Here is a 20,982-nt window from a genome sequence, read left to right as displayed (position 1 = left end):
ATATAAAATTCAGTTGTTAACAGTAAGAAGACTAGCTAACTTTTAGCCAGGTAGACAGGCTATTGAGTTGGTAGGATGAAATGTCACTGAATACATTTTCATGCCTTCGTTTCCCCTGGGTCTTAGCTGCAAGTGTCCACTGCTTGGAAAAGTGTGGGAAGCTGACTTGGAAGCTTGTCGGTTGCTCATCCAGAGCCTACAGCTCCGGGAGGCCAGGAGTGCCCTGTCCACAGAAGAGGAGAGGCTTATAGAAGACTCAGGGGGAGCTACCGGTCCAGACACTCCTGCCATCCCCTCCAGGCTCCACTCTGAAGACGAGAGGAGGATCCCTTGGCAGGCCTTCGAAGAGTGGCAGGTTCACCTGACCGCATCTCTGCACTGCGCTGGCAGCGAACAGAAGGAGGTCTGTCCATCCCCATAGCCCCAGCAGGGGGCCTACCCTGAGGGGTACTCTGGATCCCCCCTCCAAATGGGAACAGTAAATATTGGGAGGGCGACCCATTGAACCATGCAAACTTTTGAAGGTATTAATAACCCTGGAATATGATTACAAAATAACGTAGAATCTTTGCAGAAGTTTAAAATGTAGAAGAACAAAAAAAAAATCACTTTTGGTATTTTTAGTTCTATGTTCTAATTTAATGGCTAGAGTTAGAATATAAACCTGGTATATAATTACCATATATAGCATATGCCATATATGTCACATATAACATATAATTATTGCATATACTATTACATATGTCACCTGTGATTTTAATTATATATTTAGAATCTATATATCATTATTTATTAGAATCGCATTCTCAAATATACGTACATATCCCTTTGTTTTGGCCCAAACAAAGTGGTAATGGGCCTTTATGCTCTTTGTAATATGCTCTTTTCATTGCTTTAAATTTTTTCCCCAGTTTATTTATTTATTTTGAAAGAGAGAGCGAGCGCCAGTGGGGGAGGGGCAGAGGGAGACAGAATCCCAAGCAGGCTCCACACTATCAGTGCAGAGCCTGATGCGGGGCTTGAACTCCTAAACCACGAGATCATGACCCAAGTCGAAGTCAGATGCTTAAGTGACTGAGCCATCCAGGCGTCCCATGCTCTTTTCATTTTTTTAAAAAACCTAATACTTGGCTTATGATATATATATGATATATATCATATATATAATGAAAATGTGGATTTATATAACATTTTACTCCAAGGCTGACCTAGATTCACAGAGAAGAGCTCCCCTCCCCTCTCCTCTCTCCCCTTTCCCCCCTCCCCTTCCCTTCTCTCACCAGTCCATCTTTCTCCCCCCAACCTCTCCAACCCTAGGAAGACACCTTATGATAAAAGGACTCTAGGAAACTTCTTTTCCCATTTTAGAACCACAACAGGGGTCTTTGGAGCTTTTTCTGGCCAGGTACCCAGGTGTTCTGAATATTAAAAGGAAGCAAAAGCCTGGTGAGGCTGGAGGAACATGTCATTTCATGTTCACGGCTCACATTTGACATTAGAGGTCCCTCCCCTCCCTGGGCCTTTGCTACCACGTCCCCCGCCCCCAGGTAGGCCTGCCTGTCCTATCTGTAGGCCCTTGGTCTTCCCAGAGAGCAGACACTTGCTGACAACACATGCTACAGTCACCGCCTTCTGCTTGGGAAATTGATACTTGATCCTATATTTGAATTGAATAACCTTCTGAGAAGGAAGGCTATTGTCAGTCTCTGGAATCCTGCTGGCCTCATAAATTGGGCTCTAAATTAGGCTATAGATGATCTCAACTCCTTTGTTAGCTGAAACTCTGCAGGTGGAATCCTCCCCAAAGCCTGGCCACCAGCCCTGTTGGTAGAGTGACTGAAAACTCGCTGCCTGTTGCAGTTGGCCGGCTGGAAAGAAGATTCTGGTGTGGAGGGAAGTGGCGTGCAAGCAAGCGAATGGGAGTCCCGAGCTGAAGAAACAGTGGGCTCAGGGTCCTAGGCTTTGGAGGTAGGGTTGGCTGCCCACGGTGGGCTCCCAGGAGCTCAGTGCCAGGACAGGCAGGGGTCAAGCCAGGTGTGTGAAGGGGGTCAGGCTGGGACATGGGCCTTCCCTGGAGCTCAGGACTGGTTCAGCAAATTCCACCTGTTGCGGGAGTCTGTCTCCCTGCCTCCCTTCCTTTGTTGCTGTGCTCATCTGTTCTTCCAGGCTCTCTGGGGGATGACTTTCCCAGGTATAGGATTATTCTTCCTCCATAAGATTATAAAGCACCTACCAGTGGGCACAAGATTGTAAGCACCTGCCAGTCTGACTGTGGGAAAACAGCTCTGTTTGCCTAGAAGTAGGAAGTTCAGAGCCAAGGAAGAATAGTGTAGAGCCTTACCATGGAATGATACTTAAAGTTTCTGGTGAGGAGGAGGCCCGGACTGTACCCCAGGGAGCAGAACTACAGTGGCTGCTTCTCTGAGCTCTGGGGCCCACCCCCAGCTCCCCACCACCCACTGAAATTCTGAGGGTTTCCCACAGGTTTTTTGGGTTTTTTTTTTGCTGCTATCATGGTAGGGGTGGGGGAGACAGAGGGTATTTTAAAGCTTTGCTAAACTTTCAGTGATGTCTTCGTGTCCTGCACCAGGCCTCATCCAATTTACCGCTTTTCTGGGTTTACATTCACATCGAAGGGTGGTCGGTCACCCTTTGAATTCGTGAGTGGCAGATGTGTTAAGATGGGTAGATATTTTCTAGAAAGGCCAAAACTAATGAGCTGTTGCCAAGGATTGGGGGAAGAGAATGATTCACAAAGCGCAACAGAGAGGAATTTGGGGGTGTGTGTAACAGAACCATTCTGTCCCTTGATTGTGGTGGTAGTTACCTGTGTACCTACGTCTGTAACTTTGCACCAGAGTGAATTTTATCATCTATAACTTTACAAAGGTGACCAAAGTTTTAAAAATAACATCGCTTGTTTAAGAGCGAGGCTATAGGTGTTGGGATCGGGGCACCCGGCTCGGGGCTCTCGTTAAGACAGTAGAGTGAGGCAGACAGCCTGAGCCTCAGAGTCTCTGCTCTGATTCGAGTTAGACCATCTACAGGCTGCATTTACGCTAAACACCCTGTCCCTCCCCCCCTCCCCCAAAAGAGGACAATAAAAACTATCTTGTGAGGTTGTAAGGATTTCAATAAGATAATGCATCTAGCAGTGAGGAGAGGCTTTAAAAAATGGGTTTGTTGTTTTTGGGGGGGGGGTGTTATCACTCCTTTTTGGCAACCACAAGTTTCCCTAAGACCTTTTAAAAATAATATACCTGGCTTTCTTTATCAAGAAGCAGAAGCAGGCAACGAATTAGTGGGAGATAATCCAAGAAAGGAAAGGTTTAATAAAGGAAGAATCTTGTTTGTATTTAGATGGGATTTTAGACAGCAGCAGGCTCCTTAGGAAGGTGTTCCCGTTTTCCCGCCTGGGTTTTCCAGGGAACCAGTGAAGTCTGGGTACTTGTGGGCTTACCCAGTGGCTAAAGCGTGTACTCGCTTTGCAGCTGGGAGTTGGTTTTGCTCTGGAACTCCCTGCTGGGGCTGGCCATCCCGCACAGGGTTTCTCTACTGAAGCATGACCGCCCGAAGGCAGTCAGTTTCTTTATAACCCAAATCCTCCATGAAAAATTGCTGACTTCTTAGGGAGGCCCACCGGGGCACGGATTCTCAGAGCCTTCACCGTGTGCTTCAAGTGGCCCACGTGGGTACGTGCATTTCCGCTGTACGTTGTTGTAACGAGTGGGAGTGTTTCTCGTTAATTAAAGCTTTCCCCCCATGTGCATCTCCTTACGGGTTCCCCCATTTTACAGCTGGGCCCATTAAGGCAAAGTCATTTGCTTGGGGCTTCGCTGCAGAGGAATTTGGCCACAGGGCCAAGGGCCAATTTTAGCATGCACTTCCTCCGATTGGAAGAACACTTCTTTTTCTGTTTCATTACTGCTGGCCCGCAAGCCTTTCCACGGACTCTGGAAACAATCAGCTGCTGTTGGCCCCGGTTTACAGACGGTGCAGAAATTGCACCGGGGCCAGACAGGAGCTGGGGAAATCAGTGAGCCAGCTTCCTCCACTGTGAAGTTGCTCTTTTGTACTCGCTGTTCTGGCCATAATACCTGCGTAATTCTCTCTTTCCTGTCTGCAGACTGTCCTGCTGGGGTGCTTTCTGTTTCTCCTACAAAGTGGGCTCTCCTCCCGCGGAGTTCCCCGGACAGTATCACTCTCCCCTAACCCCAGCTGCTTCCTTTCCAAGCCAGTAAGCTGCCACCAAAGAGGCTTAAAAAGGCCAACAAAGGACCAGAGCTTTCTCCCGCAGTATTGGAATAGCCAGCGTGCTGTCCGTGACGAAAGAAATTCGCAATAAGACACAGCCAGACGGTGTAGCTTTTATTATAGGACACAGGTCTCTCAAACCACCTCCTAGTTCCTCTTCTCGTGGCCCGTCTTGCAGAAACCGCAACAATAATGCATCGCTGACACTTTCCAGTTTGGGTTTCCCTGGAGATGGACAGAGCGCTTGCAAAACAGTCGTCAGCCTCCTCTTTTTTCTCTCTCAAACATGACTGAATTTTCCCAAGGTTTTGAACCTTGGCGTATGTAGAGACAAGAAGTCTCCTTCACGTGAATGTTTCATTGCTCTACATAGTGTTTGTTTAAATCGTGTAATTAGAATTTCAGGTACAGCTGGCATACCTAGAATTAGAAACAAACACGGCTCATCCGATAGGAGCAGGAGTGCGCAGGCTCCTCGGGGCCCCGCCCTGGCTCCCGCCCTGGCTCCCGCCCTGGCCCCGGCCTTGGCCCCCAAGTTGTTGAGAGGCCGCAGAGCCGCAGGGCAAGCTGGGGGAGGGGGGGTGGGCAGGGGCTTCCACTGTCATCATTTAGCGGCTCCTGCTGCTTCTCTCAGTTAATTAATGTTGTCAGCAACTCAGCCTCCTTCACCTGCCCAAGGAAAGGAAGTGGGCTCTTCTGATCAGCCTGCTTTGCCTCCTTTTTTTAAAACCACGGAACCACGTTTCTGTGCTCCAGGGCCTAACTGTGGCATTTCTTTCACTAATTAAAAATAGGTCAGTGCTTCTGAGGAAACCAGCCTTGGGGGGCTCTTGGAGACTCTTTCACCTTGGAAATTCCTTGTCATTCCCTGACTAACGAAGGCTGAGGGATCGATAGAAAATTGTCACCTCCTACATGGCAAGGACTAACGGCATTTGTAACGCTGGAGGCTTATCTGAGGACCGTGCGGTGGGTTCTTTGGAGTTGCTGAGAGATTTTTAAAATGCAGGGTTGCGCATTTCTGCAAAATGAATTCACCCTCTGCCCCCCTTGTCATGCCTCGGCCGCTGTCTGATTCTCTCACCTCTTGGGGGCCGGAGCTGCTAAAATCAGGAACTTCCTGTACCCCACAAGCTGGCTGTCACAACTTCCCGCCCCTTTGAGCCTGAGCAGGTGGGAGACCTGGATCTGCATAGAGCGGAAGATGAGCTCTCCTCCCACTGGGTGACATCCAGAACCAGAATTAAACATTGGCATTTGTTTATTTATTAATTTTTTTAATGTTTATTTATTTTGGGGAGAGAGAAAGAGACAGAGACAGAGTGCAAGCTGGAGAGAGGCAGAGAGAGAGAGAGAGAGGGAGATACAGAATCCAAAGCAGGTTCCAGGCTCTGAGCTGTCAGCCCAGAGCCCGATGTAGGGCTCGAACTCAGGAACGGTGAGATAATGATCTGAGCCGAAGTCGGATGCTTAACGGACTGAGCCACCCAGGCCACTTATTTTATTTTATTTTATTTTATTTTATTTTATTTTATTTTATTTTATTTTATTTTATTTTATTTTATTTTATTTTATTTTATTTTATTTTATTTTATTTTATTAATTAATTTAAAGAGAAATAGAGCAGGGAAGGGGCAGAGAAAGAGGGAGACAGAGAATCCCAAGCAGGCTCTGCGCTGTTAGCGCAAAGTGCAGTATGGGGCTTGAACTCACAAACCGTGAAATCCTGACCTGAGCTGAAATCAAGAGAAGCTTAATTGACCGAGCCACCCTGAGGCCCCCATTGGCACTTAAAAACAGTAATTCTGGTAGTTTCATATTTGCATCGTTTACAAAAAATATTCAGAGAGGCGGGGATACTTACCACTATACTAACGAGGAAAAAATATTTAGAAATGCAAAAATTTTTAATCTGAAATGAACGCAGGTGAAAGTTGTCATTTGATTCTGTTCTTATAATTCCTCTTTATCAGTATTGGCAAGAGGCAGTTTGCAGAGCACATTCTCCTCACGTGGAATCCCTCCAACTGTGTTCTGTTTTCATTTTCTTATACAAAAGGGTTTTAGGATTTGACATCACTACCCCCCCAAGTCTGAATGCTTATGTTGCATAGAAATTATCTAAGTACTTGCTGATGGCATGACTATTATTTACAAATAGATTTTTCCTCGAAGTTTCTGGTAGAGTCTGGCCTTATTGGACTTTGATGTTCAACGGATGTATGCTAAAAGGAAAACAGTGTAAAGTCTCTTGAGTGATCATGTGATATAAAATATAGCCTTTCAAACAGTGTCCTTCCTGTAAGCTGGAAACCGTAGGCTAATTAACATATACAAATTAACAGCCCATTCTTTCTTTTACTGAAACAACTTTTGTTGTTGTTCTGGTAAATGGTCCTATTTAGAACCTGTTTCTCAGCACCTTCTCTGTGATAAGTGTGCAGATACGTGAAGACAATTTATTGCTCACTTTGACCGAAAGACAACTAAATATTTCAAATGCTTTCCTTACCACTCACAACATCTGGATGCTTTTAAAAGAAATACCCACTTACTCCGGGTGTAGCCATATAACTTGGGTATTTGGATGAATACTTGTATTACACGGAGTAGTAAAGATATGCCTTCAATTTCTTAATTTGTGCCTCTCTGCTTGCTGGCATTAATGACTATAGAATGAGTGTTCATGTGTAAAGACAAATACTCATGGAGTCTATTTCAAATAGATGTACAAGATATTATTTGTAGTACGGACAGGAGTTTTTCTTAGGTAAATATTCTTTATGTGGACAATAAAAAGAAAAGAAAAAGAAAACCATATAGCATTCCTGGAATGTATTTGCCAAGCAAATATTTTGGAAAACAGCCCAAAGGAACATATTTAAGGCTGTGATTTTAATACCGAGCTAAGGAAATGCTTTAATGCATCAGCTAAGCTCACGGATGGTGGTAATCACATCTGGTTTACCTCAAGCTATAGAAGAGGGAATGAATCTTAACAGCAGAACAAACATCATGAGGCTCAAGTCACATTTTTTTTTTTTTTTGCAGGTTTGTATATGTGCAGTGTGGGGTTAAGTTTTTTTTTTTTAAACTTAACTACTGCCGTGGCTCAAGTGATCCATTAATGCAAGTGGCTTGCCAATCATAAGGGAACACTGCTCTGTCACCTGTCCTTTCTTTATTATGTAGCCTGTGGGTTTTAGTGCAGGAAGTAAATATGTTTATGGATATGCAGCTACTGCTGATGCCTTAGCACGTGGCCAAAGAAAACGGGGATCTAAGTCATCTGTTCAGTTACAGCAAAGAGTAGGGTATCCAAGGTAGGGACTTCTTTCCTTCACTGACCCCATTCCCTAGCAAGGAGGGGGGAGGGTATTTGATGACTTTGAAGGGTAGCACCCAACTCAGTGCATTTCCCACATGACATGTAGACCTAAAAGGTCCTTGTTGATTTTATCAGGTGAATTTTGAAATCATGGCAATAATTCTTACTTTGGTTATAAGGTTTTCCCATTTCAGACATCACACTGCCTCTCCCTTTGGAAGTACTTCTGACAGCATTAAAAAAAAAAAAATCAGGGGCGCCTGGGTGGCACAGTCGGTTAAGCGTCCGACTTCAGCCAGGTCACGATCTCGCGGTCCGGGAGTTCGAGCCCCGCGTCGGGCTCTGGGCTGATGGCTCAGAGCCTGGAGCCTGTTTCCGATTCTGTGTCTCCCTCTCTCTCTGCCCCTCCCCCATTCATGCTCTGTCTCTCTCTGTCCCAAAAATAAATAAACGTTGAAAAAAAAAAATCAACAGTTTAAACTTCTCGATCCACTGACTCAAGGCAAGGTGTAGCTCATCTGCTGAAATTTGTGGCGGATCACCAGTGATGGACAACATTTCTGGAAATGTGTGCTCTGTTAGGAGCGGGAGCCTTTCATAAATAAAGTTGGCAGCTACGGCGTTATCTGCCTAACTAGCAAACTAAAGTACACGGCTTCCTGTTCACACGCATTTTCTACTCAGAATGAAAATAATCGATATGATTTCCTTACTGCTCTAGGTGCAGCCTGAGGAAATATTGTTGTTACCAGATACCAGATACTTGTTCATTTCGAAACAATTACTATTATGTAATATATTCCCTATCCTTTGCGTCTGGGCTCTAGTTTTAAAACGAAAATGTTAAATGTTGGTATGTTCGAAGTGTCTTAGGCAAGGATTGGGAAATACGGCTAAAAAGTTCTCGGAGCCCCGGGCCACAGAGTGTGTGACTGGTTTTCACCAGAGTGTGAGATGTCGGCATCTGTACAGACTAGCACCTGAATGCAGTTTGGGATCTGAGGGTAAACTTTTGTCAATCGATGTTGTAGAAAGTCATTTTGATGGGAAAATCCTGCCCGGCAAAGGAAATCTTCTTTTCTGTTTTAAATCACGCCTCCTGGGTTTGGTGAGTAGGATAGCTATTTGGCATCATCGCTGATTCAACACAGCTGAACATTTCTGCCCACACATTCAAGTCTACAGGTTTTGGTCATGAGGTGAGTTAGGCAAATTATATCTGAAATACCACCCAGCCGAGTTGGTGCTCCCGAATCGTGCCCACGTGGGACAGAAGGGGAGATGTCTGGCTTTTTTTCTGAGGCACCTGCAAGATGCATTTGTATAGAAGGGACTTGCCAGTGACCCTGGAAAGCAGGGATGGATCCCAGGCAAGCCTGTTCCTGTCTGCACTGAGGGAAAGGGACTGCGTTCAGAGAGGTGTCCTCACGGGCCTCCCGCCTGGCTCTTCGCACTCTGGCGAGAGGATGCCACGGGCATTGCAATCTGAGAAACAGCCTAGCTTCCTCTCGACGTGGTGTAAAGAAGGATCCCCATTTGTTTCTTCCACAAATATTTACTGAGCACCTCTGGAGTGCTAGGCAGGGCATTAGTCACTGGGTTCAGGGATGGCAAGACACCCTGTGCTACCTTCTGAAGTAGTAGGAGGGTATGTACCCATTAAAAAAAGTAACATGCTTGAGTCCTAACTGGGTTGAGGTGGTATAGGAGATCGAGGGATCCAGAAGCCTTCCTAGAAGAAGTGGGGAAGAAATGGAACCTTTAGGGTTAATATATATTATATATATGAATATTATATTATATATAATATATATCATATCATATCATCATATCATATCATATCATATCATATTATATATAGGGACATCTGGGTGGCTTAGTTTGTTAAGTGTCTGGCTTCAGCTCAGGTCATGATCTCGTGGTTCATGAGTTTGAGCCCCGCGTTGGGCTCTGTGCTGACAGCCGGGAGCCTAGAGCCTGCTTCAGATTCTGTGTCTCCCTCTCTCTTTGCCCTTCCCCTGCTTGCACTCTGTCTCTCTCTCTCTCAAAAATAAATAAAATATTAACATATATATATATATATATATATTTTTTTTTTAGAGAGAGAGAATGAGTGGGGGAGAGGCAGAGAGAGGGAGACAGGATCTGAAGTAGGCTGCACACTAACAGCACAGAGCCCGCTTCAGGGCTCGATTTCACAAGCTGCAAGATCATGACATGAGCCAAAGTCGGACACTCAACTGACTGAACCACTCAGGTGCCCCTACAGGGTTTGTTTTTTAATGTTTTTATTTATTTTTGAGACAGAGAGAGACAGAGCATGAGCAGGGGAGGGGCAGAGAGAGGGAGACACAGAATCTGAAGCAGGCCTCAGGCTCTGAGCCATCAGCATAGAGCCCGATGTGGGGCTCAAACTCATAGACTGTGAGATCATGACCTGAGCTGAAGTTGGACGCTTAACTGACTGAGCCACCCAGGCACCCCTTTTTTTTTCTTAATGTCTTTATTTTTATTTAAGAGAGAGAGAGCGTGAGAGCAAGGGTAGAGGTCCAGAGAGAGAGAGAAAGAGAGAAGGACAGAGAGAGAGAGAGAGAGAGAGAGAGAGAGAGAGAGAGAGAATCCCAAGCAGGCTCCACTCTCAATGCAGAGCGTGACATGAGGCTTGATCCCACAACCCTGGGATCGTAACCTGAGCTGAAATCCAGAGTCAGACGCTTAACTGACTGAGCCACCCAGGCACCCTGAATCTGCAAGGGGGTTGAAGAGAGAGATGGTATTAGCCAGGCAGAGAAGGGGAAATGCTGAACAGTGTGGCCATTTACCTGGTGATGTTTCTTTCATTCTGACCCATAGGGAAAAATCCTCCTAGGGCTAAGTGAGGGGATAGAGGTACAGAAAGGAAAAAAAAAAGCCATACTTTGAATTGCTGAAAAGATGACAAGTTACTGGAGAGTTTTCAAAGCCAGTTTGAAATGCCAAACAACCTGTAATTCATCCATTCCGAATCGCAAATCCTACAAAATTCCATTTCAGCTAGGAACACCAGTGACTTTGTAGTGGGTGATGTGTTTATTTATCAAGGATCGGTCATGTGGGGTTTTTGGTTTTGGGTTTTTTTTTTTTTTTGCCACATTTAATTTAATAATGCAAATGGAAATGAATGTTACAAACCAGCCTCCTGTTTTATGGGCATGTGGACAAAAGGTTCCTGGCTCACCCCTGCAGCCAGCTTGTCCTGTGGCCATTATCACCACCTCCAGCTGATACGTATCTGAATCCTGGAGGAGACACCCCCTTAATGACACAGAGCCCTCCAGGAATCAGAGCAGACTTCACAGAGTTCTGAGGGTGGAAGAGAGGAGAGGTCACATCTTCAGGCACCGTTTACTTCTCTGATTTCTATCCATCATCGTTTTGTGCCCTCCCCTCCCCCCCAATTCCCACCCTGGGCCAGCCCAACAAGAATCCCTTTCTGTGTTTCCCCTCTGCACGGCTAAGTCAGACTCTGAGGGAAGAACCTGCTAGATCTGGGAAATCCGTGTCTTAGACCCCAACCTGCCCCTTTCTCAGTGTATGACCTTCAGGCTCTTTGAGATGCTTTCCGTGTGTACAAAAGGAAGAATTGAACTAGATGATTTCTAAGTCCCCCCCCTGCCAGCTGCAATTCTCTCTGCTCCTAGGTATCAAGATCCTCCGGGAAGGGCTCATGACATCCTTAGTGGCCCTGACTGAGGTGGCCCTTTATAAATGCTTGCATTTGATGTCCTGGAAAACAAGGTGGGTGTTCAGATGAGGGGTTTCATTGTCACTCAGTTCTGTCCCAAGCTGTCGACTCCCGAACAGTATGGCTGACTTACAGTTCCCTTTAACAGAAACGCCAGAGATTTCTGTTAAAGATTTCATGTTTGAAAGACAAACAAGCAAACAAAACCCCGTTAATAGCTCCTGTTTCCTTTGCTTGTTTTAACTCTCCATCGAGGTGTAGACAAATAAAGCGGGTAAAATCAGAAACTGGGGTATGGTTGACGGCAAAGCCCCCTGCTCTCCTGCCACGTCATCTCTGCGGCGTAAAGCCTTAAACCCGCTGGCTTAAAAGAACACACTCAGGAAAGGCGTTCTCAAGGCAAGAGAGAAAGCATGCTTGATGCTTCCCGTAGAGGCTGCCATCTTGCGTGACTGTAGAATGCAACACTCACGTTCTGAGGAGGACATAGCCATTCCATGCAGTGAGTGTGTCCCCCGGGGTGAACGTGAGACACCAAGGCAGAAATCCACTGGCCTGTTCCTTCTACGTCTTGTGCTGGAAGCCCCTTCCCGTGCTGAGACGTCTGCTACAGGAAGAGTCAATTCTCCCAAAGGCAGAAGGGAGTGAGGCCCTGTTGGTGTTATCGCAAGCAGATATGTTGCTGAGGATGTATGCCTGCGCTGGTCCGTAGCCCTGCCTGCACATCTGACCGGGAGCCAGGGATCTGGGGACCAGGCACCGATGGTAGTGGTGGCTCATCAAGATCTCCTTCTTGAACATCTCAGCTCATTGCTGCAGCTCTGAGCACGGCTGGGACCTCCCCACCTGGGCCCGGCGTGGGCATTAGCACGTGGTTGAGTTTCAAGAGCTAGTCAGTGTTGGGTGTGGCTCTTTAGCTGGGACCGGTGAGAGTGTACTTCCGGCTGGCGTTCTTCAACAGTCCCCCCGACCCACGAGGGATCCTGTGCGGTAAAACCTGCGCAGCCTGCTGTGCTGGCTACGACAGCTGCGTAACAGATCACCCCAACTTAGTGATTTAGAACAACCGTTTGCTGTACGCATGGGTCTGTGGGTCAGCAATTTGGATGGGGCCTCGTGGGGAGGGCCGTCTCTGCCCCACACTGTTTGAGCGTTAGCTGGATGACTGGATCGTGGAGCTTGGAATCATTTGAAGACTTACTCCCACCCACGTCTGGCTGATGGGGCGAATTAGTGGAGAGTTTTCAAAGCCACTTTGAAATGCCAAACAACCTGAAATTCATCCATTCCGAATCGCAAATCCTACAAAATTCCATTACAGCTAGGAACACCAGTGACTTTGTAGGGGGTGCTGTTTATTATCAAGTCATATGGTCATGTGAGGTTTTCATTTTTTGGCTTTTTTTTTTTTGCCACATTTAATTTTTTTTTTCTTAACGTTTTATTTTACTTTTGAGACAGAGAGAGACAGAGCATGAACGGGGGAGGGGCAGAGAGAGAGGGAGACACAGAATCGGAGGCAGGCTCCAGGCTCCGAGCTGTTAGCACAGAGCCCGACTCGGGGCTTGAACTCACGGACCGTGAGGTCATGACCTGAGCTGAAGTTGGACGCTTAATCGACTGAGCCACCCAGGCGCCCTTTGCCACATTTAATTTAATAATAAAAATGGAAGCAAACGTTACAAATTTCAAGCCAAGAGGAGCCTAGTGCATGAAGAGCACTGGGAGTCTCAACCAGACACCCACACGTGGCTTGACCATGGACCCTGGGCTTCCTCACTGCATGGAGACCGCGTTCCAGGGCACGTGATCTGAGAAAACATCATCTATTATGAGCTGGCTTTGGATGTCAGGAAAGTCACCTTTGCCATGTTCCGTCCATTGAAAGATTCTCAGCGGCCCAGCCAGGCTCAAGGTGGAGTTGGGGAGGGAATAGTAAACTGTCTCTTGACAATAGAGAGGCAAGGTTCTGGAAAGCTGTATTGCTGTGGCCACACAGGCACTCTGCTCTACCTGGGCATAGCATGGAAAATACAAGGAAGTTCTGACCAGTCCCTCGAGTTTAAGGTTAACAGGCAGGACCTCTGCTGCTGTGCTCAGCTTGTATTAATGGCTCTGGTCCCGCTTTAGCCTCTACAGACAACTAGGATTCCTCTGGAGAGAGCAGAATTTTTCACCAGCTTGGTAGAAATATGTAAATCTGCCCTTCATCGGCTGTCACTGCTCGGGTGGGGTCTTAACCTAGATTCCCAAGGTTCCAAGTGAGAGCATGAGAGTAGAGCCATAAACTCAAATAACACACATCGAGGCCACACGCAGGACCAGGAATTCAGGAGCAGAGTCGGCCGGGCCACCGAGTAGTGGTTTGTGCAGGAACCTTGTAGAGATTGTGTAACTTAGGGAAACAGCCAGTGTCAGGATGCCAGTCAGATCTTCTGTTAGTGGTCATAGAACCTTGAGCTCTTTGAATCTGATTATTTTTGCCTCTTTGTGTCCTTTTTTTTAATATGTAGAGATATTTATTTATTTATTTACACATTTATTTGTTCATTCATTCATTCATTCATTCATTCATTCATTGCCTGAGCAGGGGAGGGACAGAGAGAAGGAGAGAGAGAATCCCAAGCAGCTCCAGGCTGACAGCGGGGCTCAGTCTCACGAACTGTGAGATCAAGACCTGAGTCAAAATCAGGAGTCGTATGCTTAACTGACTGAGCCACCCAGGCGCCCCTCTTTGTGTCTTTTTAATCTGTAAAATTGTTCTATAAAATATTCACATGTATTCCTTCCATACTTTTCCATTATGGTTTGAACTAGCGTTCTTGGTAATGTTTTTCTTTCTTCTATTTTAGAGATACGGAAAATACAACAAAGTACAGAGAAGAAAATAAAAACCTTCTATAACACCCTTCCTTGAAATAATAATTGTTAACATTTGCATGCTTTATCTATTATGTATTGCCTCATCATTAAATATTTTGTGAATAGCTAAATATGAATCGAATATACCAGATTTATTTTAACCATCTCTTTTATTGTTCAGCATTTATTTCCTCTTTCCCATACTTCTCATGCAATTACCTTTGCATTACTGAAATACATTTTTCTTTAACATATATGATAACATTTTCCATACTTATTTAAAAGGCTTAATAAAAAATATTTAAATTTAAATAAAAGTTTTTTCCATTGTGATCGATTCTAGGAAACAGAATTATTGGATTAGAGACAATGAACAATTCAAAGTGTTTGTTATATGTCTGAAATTGGCTTCCCAAATGCACACAATCACTATCAGTCTGTACATAATTTTAAAAGGCAAACAGGTGGGAGTTGCCTGTTTGTGGGGGGGGGTGTGGGGTGTCAAGCCAGGTTTTAAAGGAACTTAATTCAGCTTTGATTTATATTTATTTCAGCCTGAAGATGAGGATTTTTTAAAAATTTTGTTAAATCTTTATTTATTTTTGAGAGAGAGACAGAGTGTGAGCAGGGGAGAAGCAGAGAGAGAGGGAGACACAGAATCTGAAGCAGGCCCCAGGCTCTGAGCTGTCAGCACAGAGCCCGACGTGGGGCTTGAACTCATGAACCACGAGACCATGACCTGAGCCAAAGTCGGACGCTCAACCGACCAGGTGGCCCTGAGCCTGAAGATGAGGATTAAGTCATTTGGCCACATCTTATGTACTTTCTGTTCCTCAGGTCCATGTTCTGAGCCTATACTTTTTTTCCCTCTCTTCAAGTGTATTTTCAGTCGTATATATTTCCCCCCCAAACACTATGCTTTTCTGGGGCACCTGGATGGCGCAGTTGGTTAAGCATCCGACTTCAGCTCGGGCCATGATCTCATGGTTGGTGAGCTCGAGCCCCGTGTCTGCTCTGTGCTGACAGCATGGAGCCTGCTTCACATTCCGTGTCTCCCTCTCCTTGCCCCTCCCCTGTTCACACTCTGTGTGTGTGTCTCTCTCTGACTCAAAAATAAAGATTAAAAACAAAAGCGCTATGCTTTTCTCCGCATAGGACTTGTGTTTTCACCTCTGTCCATCGTTTTCCTCCAGATGCTCTTTTTCATCATGTCTCCTTTATTTCATGCATGACTGTGGCGTCGCTCAGTGCCCACGGCCTCTGCTTCCATGCAATTTGTCTGCCTTGTAATTCTGCATCTTTGAATGATAATGGTATTACTTTTAGGATCAGTAAAACACGGACGTATATGTGATTGTTACATATTTGCTGTCTTCCCGTCATCCCAGCTGTGGTCAATTATGGGCAGACCTTCGTGCACGCTTCACGTGCCTTTTTGTCTAATTGTGTCCATTTGTCCTTGAAAATTGTATGAGGTTGTCACTAGATTTTTTTTCCCTTCTGTATATACATTTACTTGCAGTATAAAGGACTTCTCCAATATTTGCAATAGTTACTTGTCGTTCCCCTTAGCCCTGTTCTATTCTAAGATAGTTGACCAATTGGGATATAAACTCAAAAGCATTGTGGAGTTAATATAATGAATATTAAATTACATATCTGGACTTAATGATTATTCATGGACTCCAATTATAATATTACATAACTCAGGATCTCTAAGGCCTTTTTAACAGTAAATATCACCACACCTGGGCATTTTGTTGTTGTTTTTGGGTATTAATTGTAGCTTTGGTCGTAACCCTGCAGTTTAATCTAAATATATATCTTAATTCTTTTCCTTGTGCAAAATTCTTTTTAGCATACTTTTTAAGACTTTCACTCTGAGTTGGGAAAATATTACTTTTACATTTGGTTAGATTTTAGTTCTGAGTCTACTTTTTGCTGCTTATTTATCTATTTATTTATGTATTGTTATTAGTTTTTTGTTTTTTTTTTTTTTACTGAAATATAATTGACATAGAACAGGGTGTAAGGTATGCAACATGTTGCCTTGGGATGTTTATGTATTACAATATGATTATCACCCTAGCTTTACCTAACGCTTCTATCACGTCACATAATTATCATTTCTTGATTGTGGTGAGAATGTTTAACATCTAGTCTGTTAGCATTGTTGAAGTTTATAGTATAGTATTGTTGACTGTAATCACTGTACCGTGCATTAGAGCTTTAGGGCTTATTCATCTTCTAGAGACACGTTTGCCCCTTTGAACAACATCTCCCACCCCCACCCTCCAGGCCCTGCTAACCACTATTCGATGCTCTGTTTCTACTAAGTTGCCTTTTTGGATTCCACAAAGAAGTGATATCATGCAATATTTGTCTTTTTCTGTCTGGCCTCTCTCACTAAGCATAATGCTCCTTTTTTCCCTTTTCCTTGATTCTAAGATTCCCTATTTCCTCTCTCTTTTTTTTTTTTTTTTTTGACCTTGTTCATTCTTTTCTTTTAAAACTCTGTGGGCTTCTCTATGCCAGGTCATGTGCTTGAGGGTCTGGGATGAGTGGATAGCCCATGCCTGTGAGAACCTAACGCGGATCAGAATGGCAGGCGGAATGTTGTGCCAGAAGGCAACGGGGCCATCCAGTCGGCCAAAATGCGGCTGTGTGTAAGGGTATGAGGGGACACAACTGGGGTGGGCCTAGTGGCAGGTTGTGAGAGGGGAGAGTGTGGCCTCTGCTCTGTGGTGGTTTCGTGGTGGCAAGTGAGATGAAGAGGGCACTTCGGGGTTCATGTGTGGGACAGAAGTTTGAAGGGGGAGCACTGGGATGGAAGGAGCTCCAAGACTTGGATATTCATTCACGGAACCAATGGATACCTTGTGCCCGCCATGCGTCAGAAGCTCTGTACCCCACAGTGAGCAAGACACCATCCACCTTGCTCTTATGGGGCTTGTGCTCGGGTGAAAGAGAGAGCAAATTAGCATCCGTGGTCGTGGCAGCAGCAGCTGCATATACAACAAACACCTAAAGTCGCCCTAATTGGGCACCTGGGTGGCTCAGTCGGTTAAAGCATCCGGCTCTTGGTTTCAGCTCAGGTCATGATCTCACAGTTCATGAGTTCGAGCCCCCCATCGGGCTCTGCTCTGACAGTGCACAGCCTGCTCGGGACTCCCTGTCTTCCTCTCTCTCTGCCCCTCCCCTGCTGGCTCTCTAGCTCTCCCTCTCTCAAAATAAATAAATAAATAAATAAATAAATAAATGTTTAAACAAATAAAAAATAAAATAGAGTCTCCTTAACTGTCTAACTTTCAGGGATTGTGACTGGTGTGTAAACAAATACCCAGTGCTCTGTTAGATCCCTGTGCTCTTAAAGGAGTAGCTTCACAGGTCAACCTGGTTGTTCCTGTGACTCACCCCGGCCTCCCTTGGATTAGAATTCCTGTTTTAATGTGAGTTTGCCTACGGATGCTGCTGGAAAACTCACGCTTCCCCTTTGATAATTCGACATGAGGAGTTGACATACTGGAAATAACCTTTGAAATGACCACAGAAGGGAGGTCACCTGTGGAGCTCGTCATTCGGTAACAAACTGAAATCGGCCCATGTCGTCTCAAGAATGACCTCCAGGGAAGACAGAGGTTCTGGCATGGTTCTCCTGGGTTGCAAATCCGGGAGAGCTCTGTTGGGAGGTCTTTCCTCTGGGTACCACTGGGTACTACAGATGGGTTCATGGTTCCGAAAAAGTCTATAGCTTACGAGTGATCTTGCTCTTTTTCTCTGGCCAGGAATCTTGGGTCCTTTCTGCCGAACTTGGAGAAAAATGTGAAGCCATCGACAAGAAGCTCTTGTACTTGGAAGATCAGCTGCATGCGGCAATTCACAGTCATGATGAAGATCTCATTCATATCCTTTTCATCTTGCAGATTAAGCACCTGCTAGGTTCTTTTGTAAAAGCAAGTCTTAAAAAAAGGCTCAGTGTTTCCATGCCCTAGCACATGGAAACAGACACTGCTGTTATTTATAGCACGGCACACCTTAGATCTCGGAGATAATCCTGTGTGCCACGTTTTGCTCTCTAGCTTTTGGTAATTCAGCATTTTCGATGATTAAGCCTGACCGTTAAAAATTAACCATGAAGTTCAGACCTACACACAAGGCCAAAACAAAATGCAGTTTTCAGCAGGTGGGAAGCTGGGTTTGTGGGGCTCAGATGGTGGTGACGTGGACTGGCTCAGTTTTCTAGGGGCTTCTCTGTACCAAGAAACCCAACTCCATCTTTGGTTTTCTTTACCGTACAATCCTGCTCTGTAATGAGCAGTAGAGTGTCATAACTGACAGGACTTTGGATCATTCCCTTTCAATTTCTTCTTGCACGAGACTCCACATACTTGGTGTCCCATCCGCGGATGCCTTCACCAACACCAGTTGCCACTGAGCAAGGTGGCAGGAGAACATTCGGAAGCATCGTTATGTGTCCGTATGGAGCCCTACATCCCGGGCTGATGGGTGGACGTCGTCAGTTCTGGTTAGTTATTTTGAGGGCAAATGGAAGGGTGAGTGGATGGATGAAGGGGTATGAAGCCCCATTCTGTCAGTTTTCAATGATTCAATCAGAAGTGGGCATGTCTCTAGACAAAAACACTTCTCCGTTCACTCATACTTTCTATTCAGTAGTGCGACTCTAATTACGTGTGTTTGCGGGAAATGTAGCTATAATGTGGGAAATGTATTCTTCTCATTGCTGATTTACTTTTCAGAATTCCAGCTCTTTTTATATTTTATCTTGAGTGACTCTCTCTGTGTGTGTATGTGTGTGTGTGTGTGTGTGTGTGTGTGTGTGTGTGTAAGTAGCTTTGAATGGTCAAGGACTAATCGTAATCACAAATATTCAGATCCACAGTTTAATGATGGAGTCAACGCTGTTTCCTTCTTCATTATAACCTTAAATCTTAGACCTAGGTTATTAAACTTAGCAGGAAATTTCTTCAGCTTAATCAGTGGTTACTTTCATGTTGCTCAAGGTAGATTTTTAAAAGCAGACATTCTGTTCTTCATAACCTACTGCCTCTTACAAAACTGGTGTTTAAGCCATTGTTAGAAAGTTGGCCAAAGAAACAGCAGAAGAATTTTTTGCTTTTTTGCTTATTCCATGTTCATGGGTCACCTAAATTTGAGTACTTTAAGGGGACATGGGCTCCAGCAAGTGGACAAATGAGTCTCTGTGCCTGGGAGCAAAGCACTGCAGAGAGCCAATGTGTATAGAGGGGTGCCTGGCCCCAGCCCGGCAGGTGGGGGCTTCCCCAGTGGGGCTTACAGTGATGTCAGGTAGCAATTCTGAGGGCAGCAGGCAGGGTCTGTGTTGATCTGGAGACTTAAATTTTCTAAAATTAATAGTCAAGTTTGTTTGTAGGGAATTAGGTTTTCTCCCTAATAGGGTCAAGTGGCAGGGACGGAGGCTGGGAGGGTAAAGAGCTGTGTATAAATAAGTCGTCCTCCAGCCAATCCAAGATTCAGAGGCAGTAAGACCGTGGACAATTGATAAAGCCTTGTTATGAGTCAGTTTTCTCGTCTGCAACAGTGTGACACGTGCCCAGCAGGTTCATGAGGCTAGATTCAGGAAAAATCTTGAACTTGTTTGGACATGACAAGTGCTAGGTTTTCAGTAGAAAATGACATTCTACAAGTCCATTTGCCTCAACATTTTCAGTGTTTGTGTCAAAAGCCTCAGCCACATCCCGTTTATATGTAAGACCTTTCAAGGTAGGCATACTCCATTATTTCATCATGATGCTTGAATGACTCCACTGGTCACCACACAGTGGCCTGTATGAAAAGTTATTTAAGTTTAATAAAACAGCCGTAGACGCCTAGGGTTCATTATTCCTACTTGAAAGTTGAGAAAACCAAGGCTTAGCAGTTCTGTGACTCATCCGGGGTCATTTCTAATGAGTGGCAAGCTCCATGGTCCTTGGTCCATTTGGGAGGTAGCTCAACCTCTAAGGAAGTGGTCAGGCCTGTTCTGTGGACACAGAGATAGTCTAAAGTTTTTAAGGTATAATAAAAGTATTTCATTGACGTTAGGGTTTTTGAGAATTTTGCCGATCCTTGCGGAGATAAGCGGAGACGTAGTGGGGGGCATGTCAACCCAGGGCTGGGAAACACTGTTTTAGGTACTGAAGACACTCCCCTCCCCACCCCTCAAAGCAAATCTGTACTACCATATGGATTTCAATCCAAACTTTCCTCTGAAGTCCAAACTTTGTTCTGTGTCACTGACTGAAAGCAAATACACAGAAGGTATCTTTGAACTCATACAACACAGCCCTTAGACTGGAGTGGGGTATGGCACCTTAAAATAGAAAGACATATTTACAAGGCTCTGCATAGGCTCCCTGCACAAACCAAAGCCCTTGTTTCAAATTAGACCTTATCTACAGGTTCAAAGAGGCTGCTGAATCCGCCAGCCAAACTCTGACTGGTTGGTGTTTCCTTTCTTGATCAAAGATACAAAGCTGAGTACAGTTGAAAGAAACAGCTTGCCATCAACAACACGGAAGAATTACATAGTGAGTGTAATGTTTCTGTTTGATTCCATTAAGCACTCTGCCAGAGCCTAGCGCGCAGATGATATGGCGCGAACGTGATCAACGTGAGTCCACAGTGAATGTCCACGTCCAGAACATTCCAGCCCTGGATGCTACGAATGCTCTTTTGGCGTGTGGAGGGCACTGGGCTTCCACATAAGCCCATGCATGTGAGAAAGCATTGTTAGTAAGGTGTCAACAGAGGGCTGGGCCACTCGTCGACAGTGGGG

The 20,982-nt window shown here is 45.2% G+C and overlaps 1 protein-coding gene across 6 annotated transcripts in view; it reads left to right on the top strand.

Moving 5' to 3' along the window:
- Positions 1–20,982, top strand: part of DISC1 (DISC1 scaffold protein) — a 369,472-nt gene that overhangs the window by 329,267 nt on the left and 19,223 nt on the right. For 4 of the 6 annotated variants that reach the window (XM_019813074.3, XM_045039941.1, XM_003993922.5 and 1 more), the window contains 2 exons: positions 127–403; positions 17,954–18,071. In XM_019813074.3, coding sequence (XP_019668633.3) covers positions 127–403; positions 17,954–18,071 — 395 coding nt within the window. Of the gene's footprint in view, positions 1–126; positions 404–11,262; positions 12,754–17,953; positions 18,072–20,982 lie in introns of those variants that run through there. The other 2 variants (XM_045039942.1, XM_045039943.1) reach the window with 2 other exon arrangements.

The sequence above is a fragment of the Felis catus genome, chromosome D2 (genome assembly GCF_018350175.1).
Source record: "Felis catus isolate Fca126 chromosome D2, F.catus_Fca126_mat1.0, whole genome shotgun sequence".
NCBI classification, from domain to species: domain Eukaryota; kingdom Metazoa; phylum Chordata; class Mammalia; order Carnivora; family Felidae; genus Felis; species Felis catus.
Note: the sequence above shows the minus strand (reverse complement) of the source record. Positions and strands in the feature narration are given on the sequence as shown.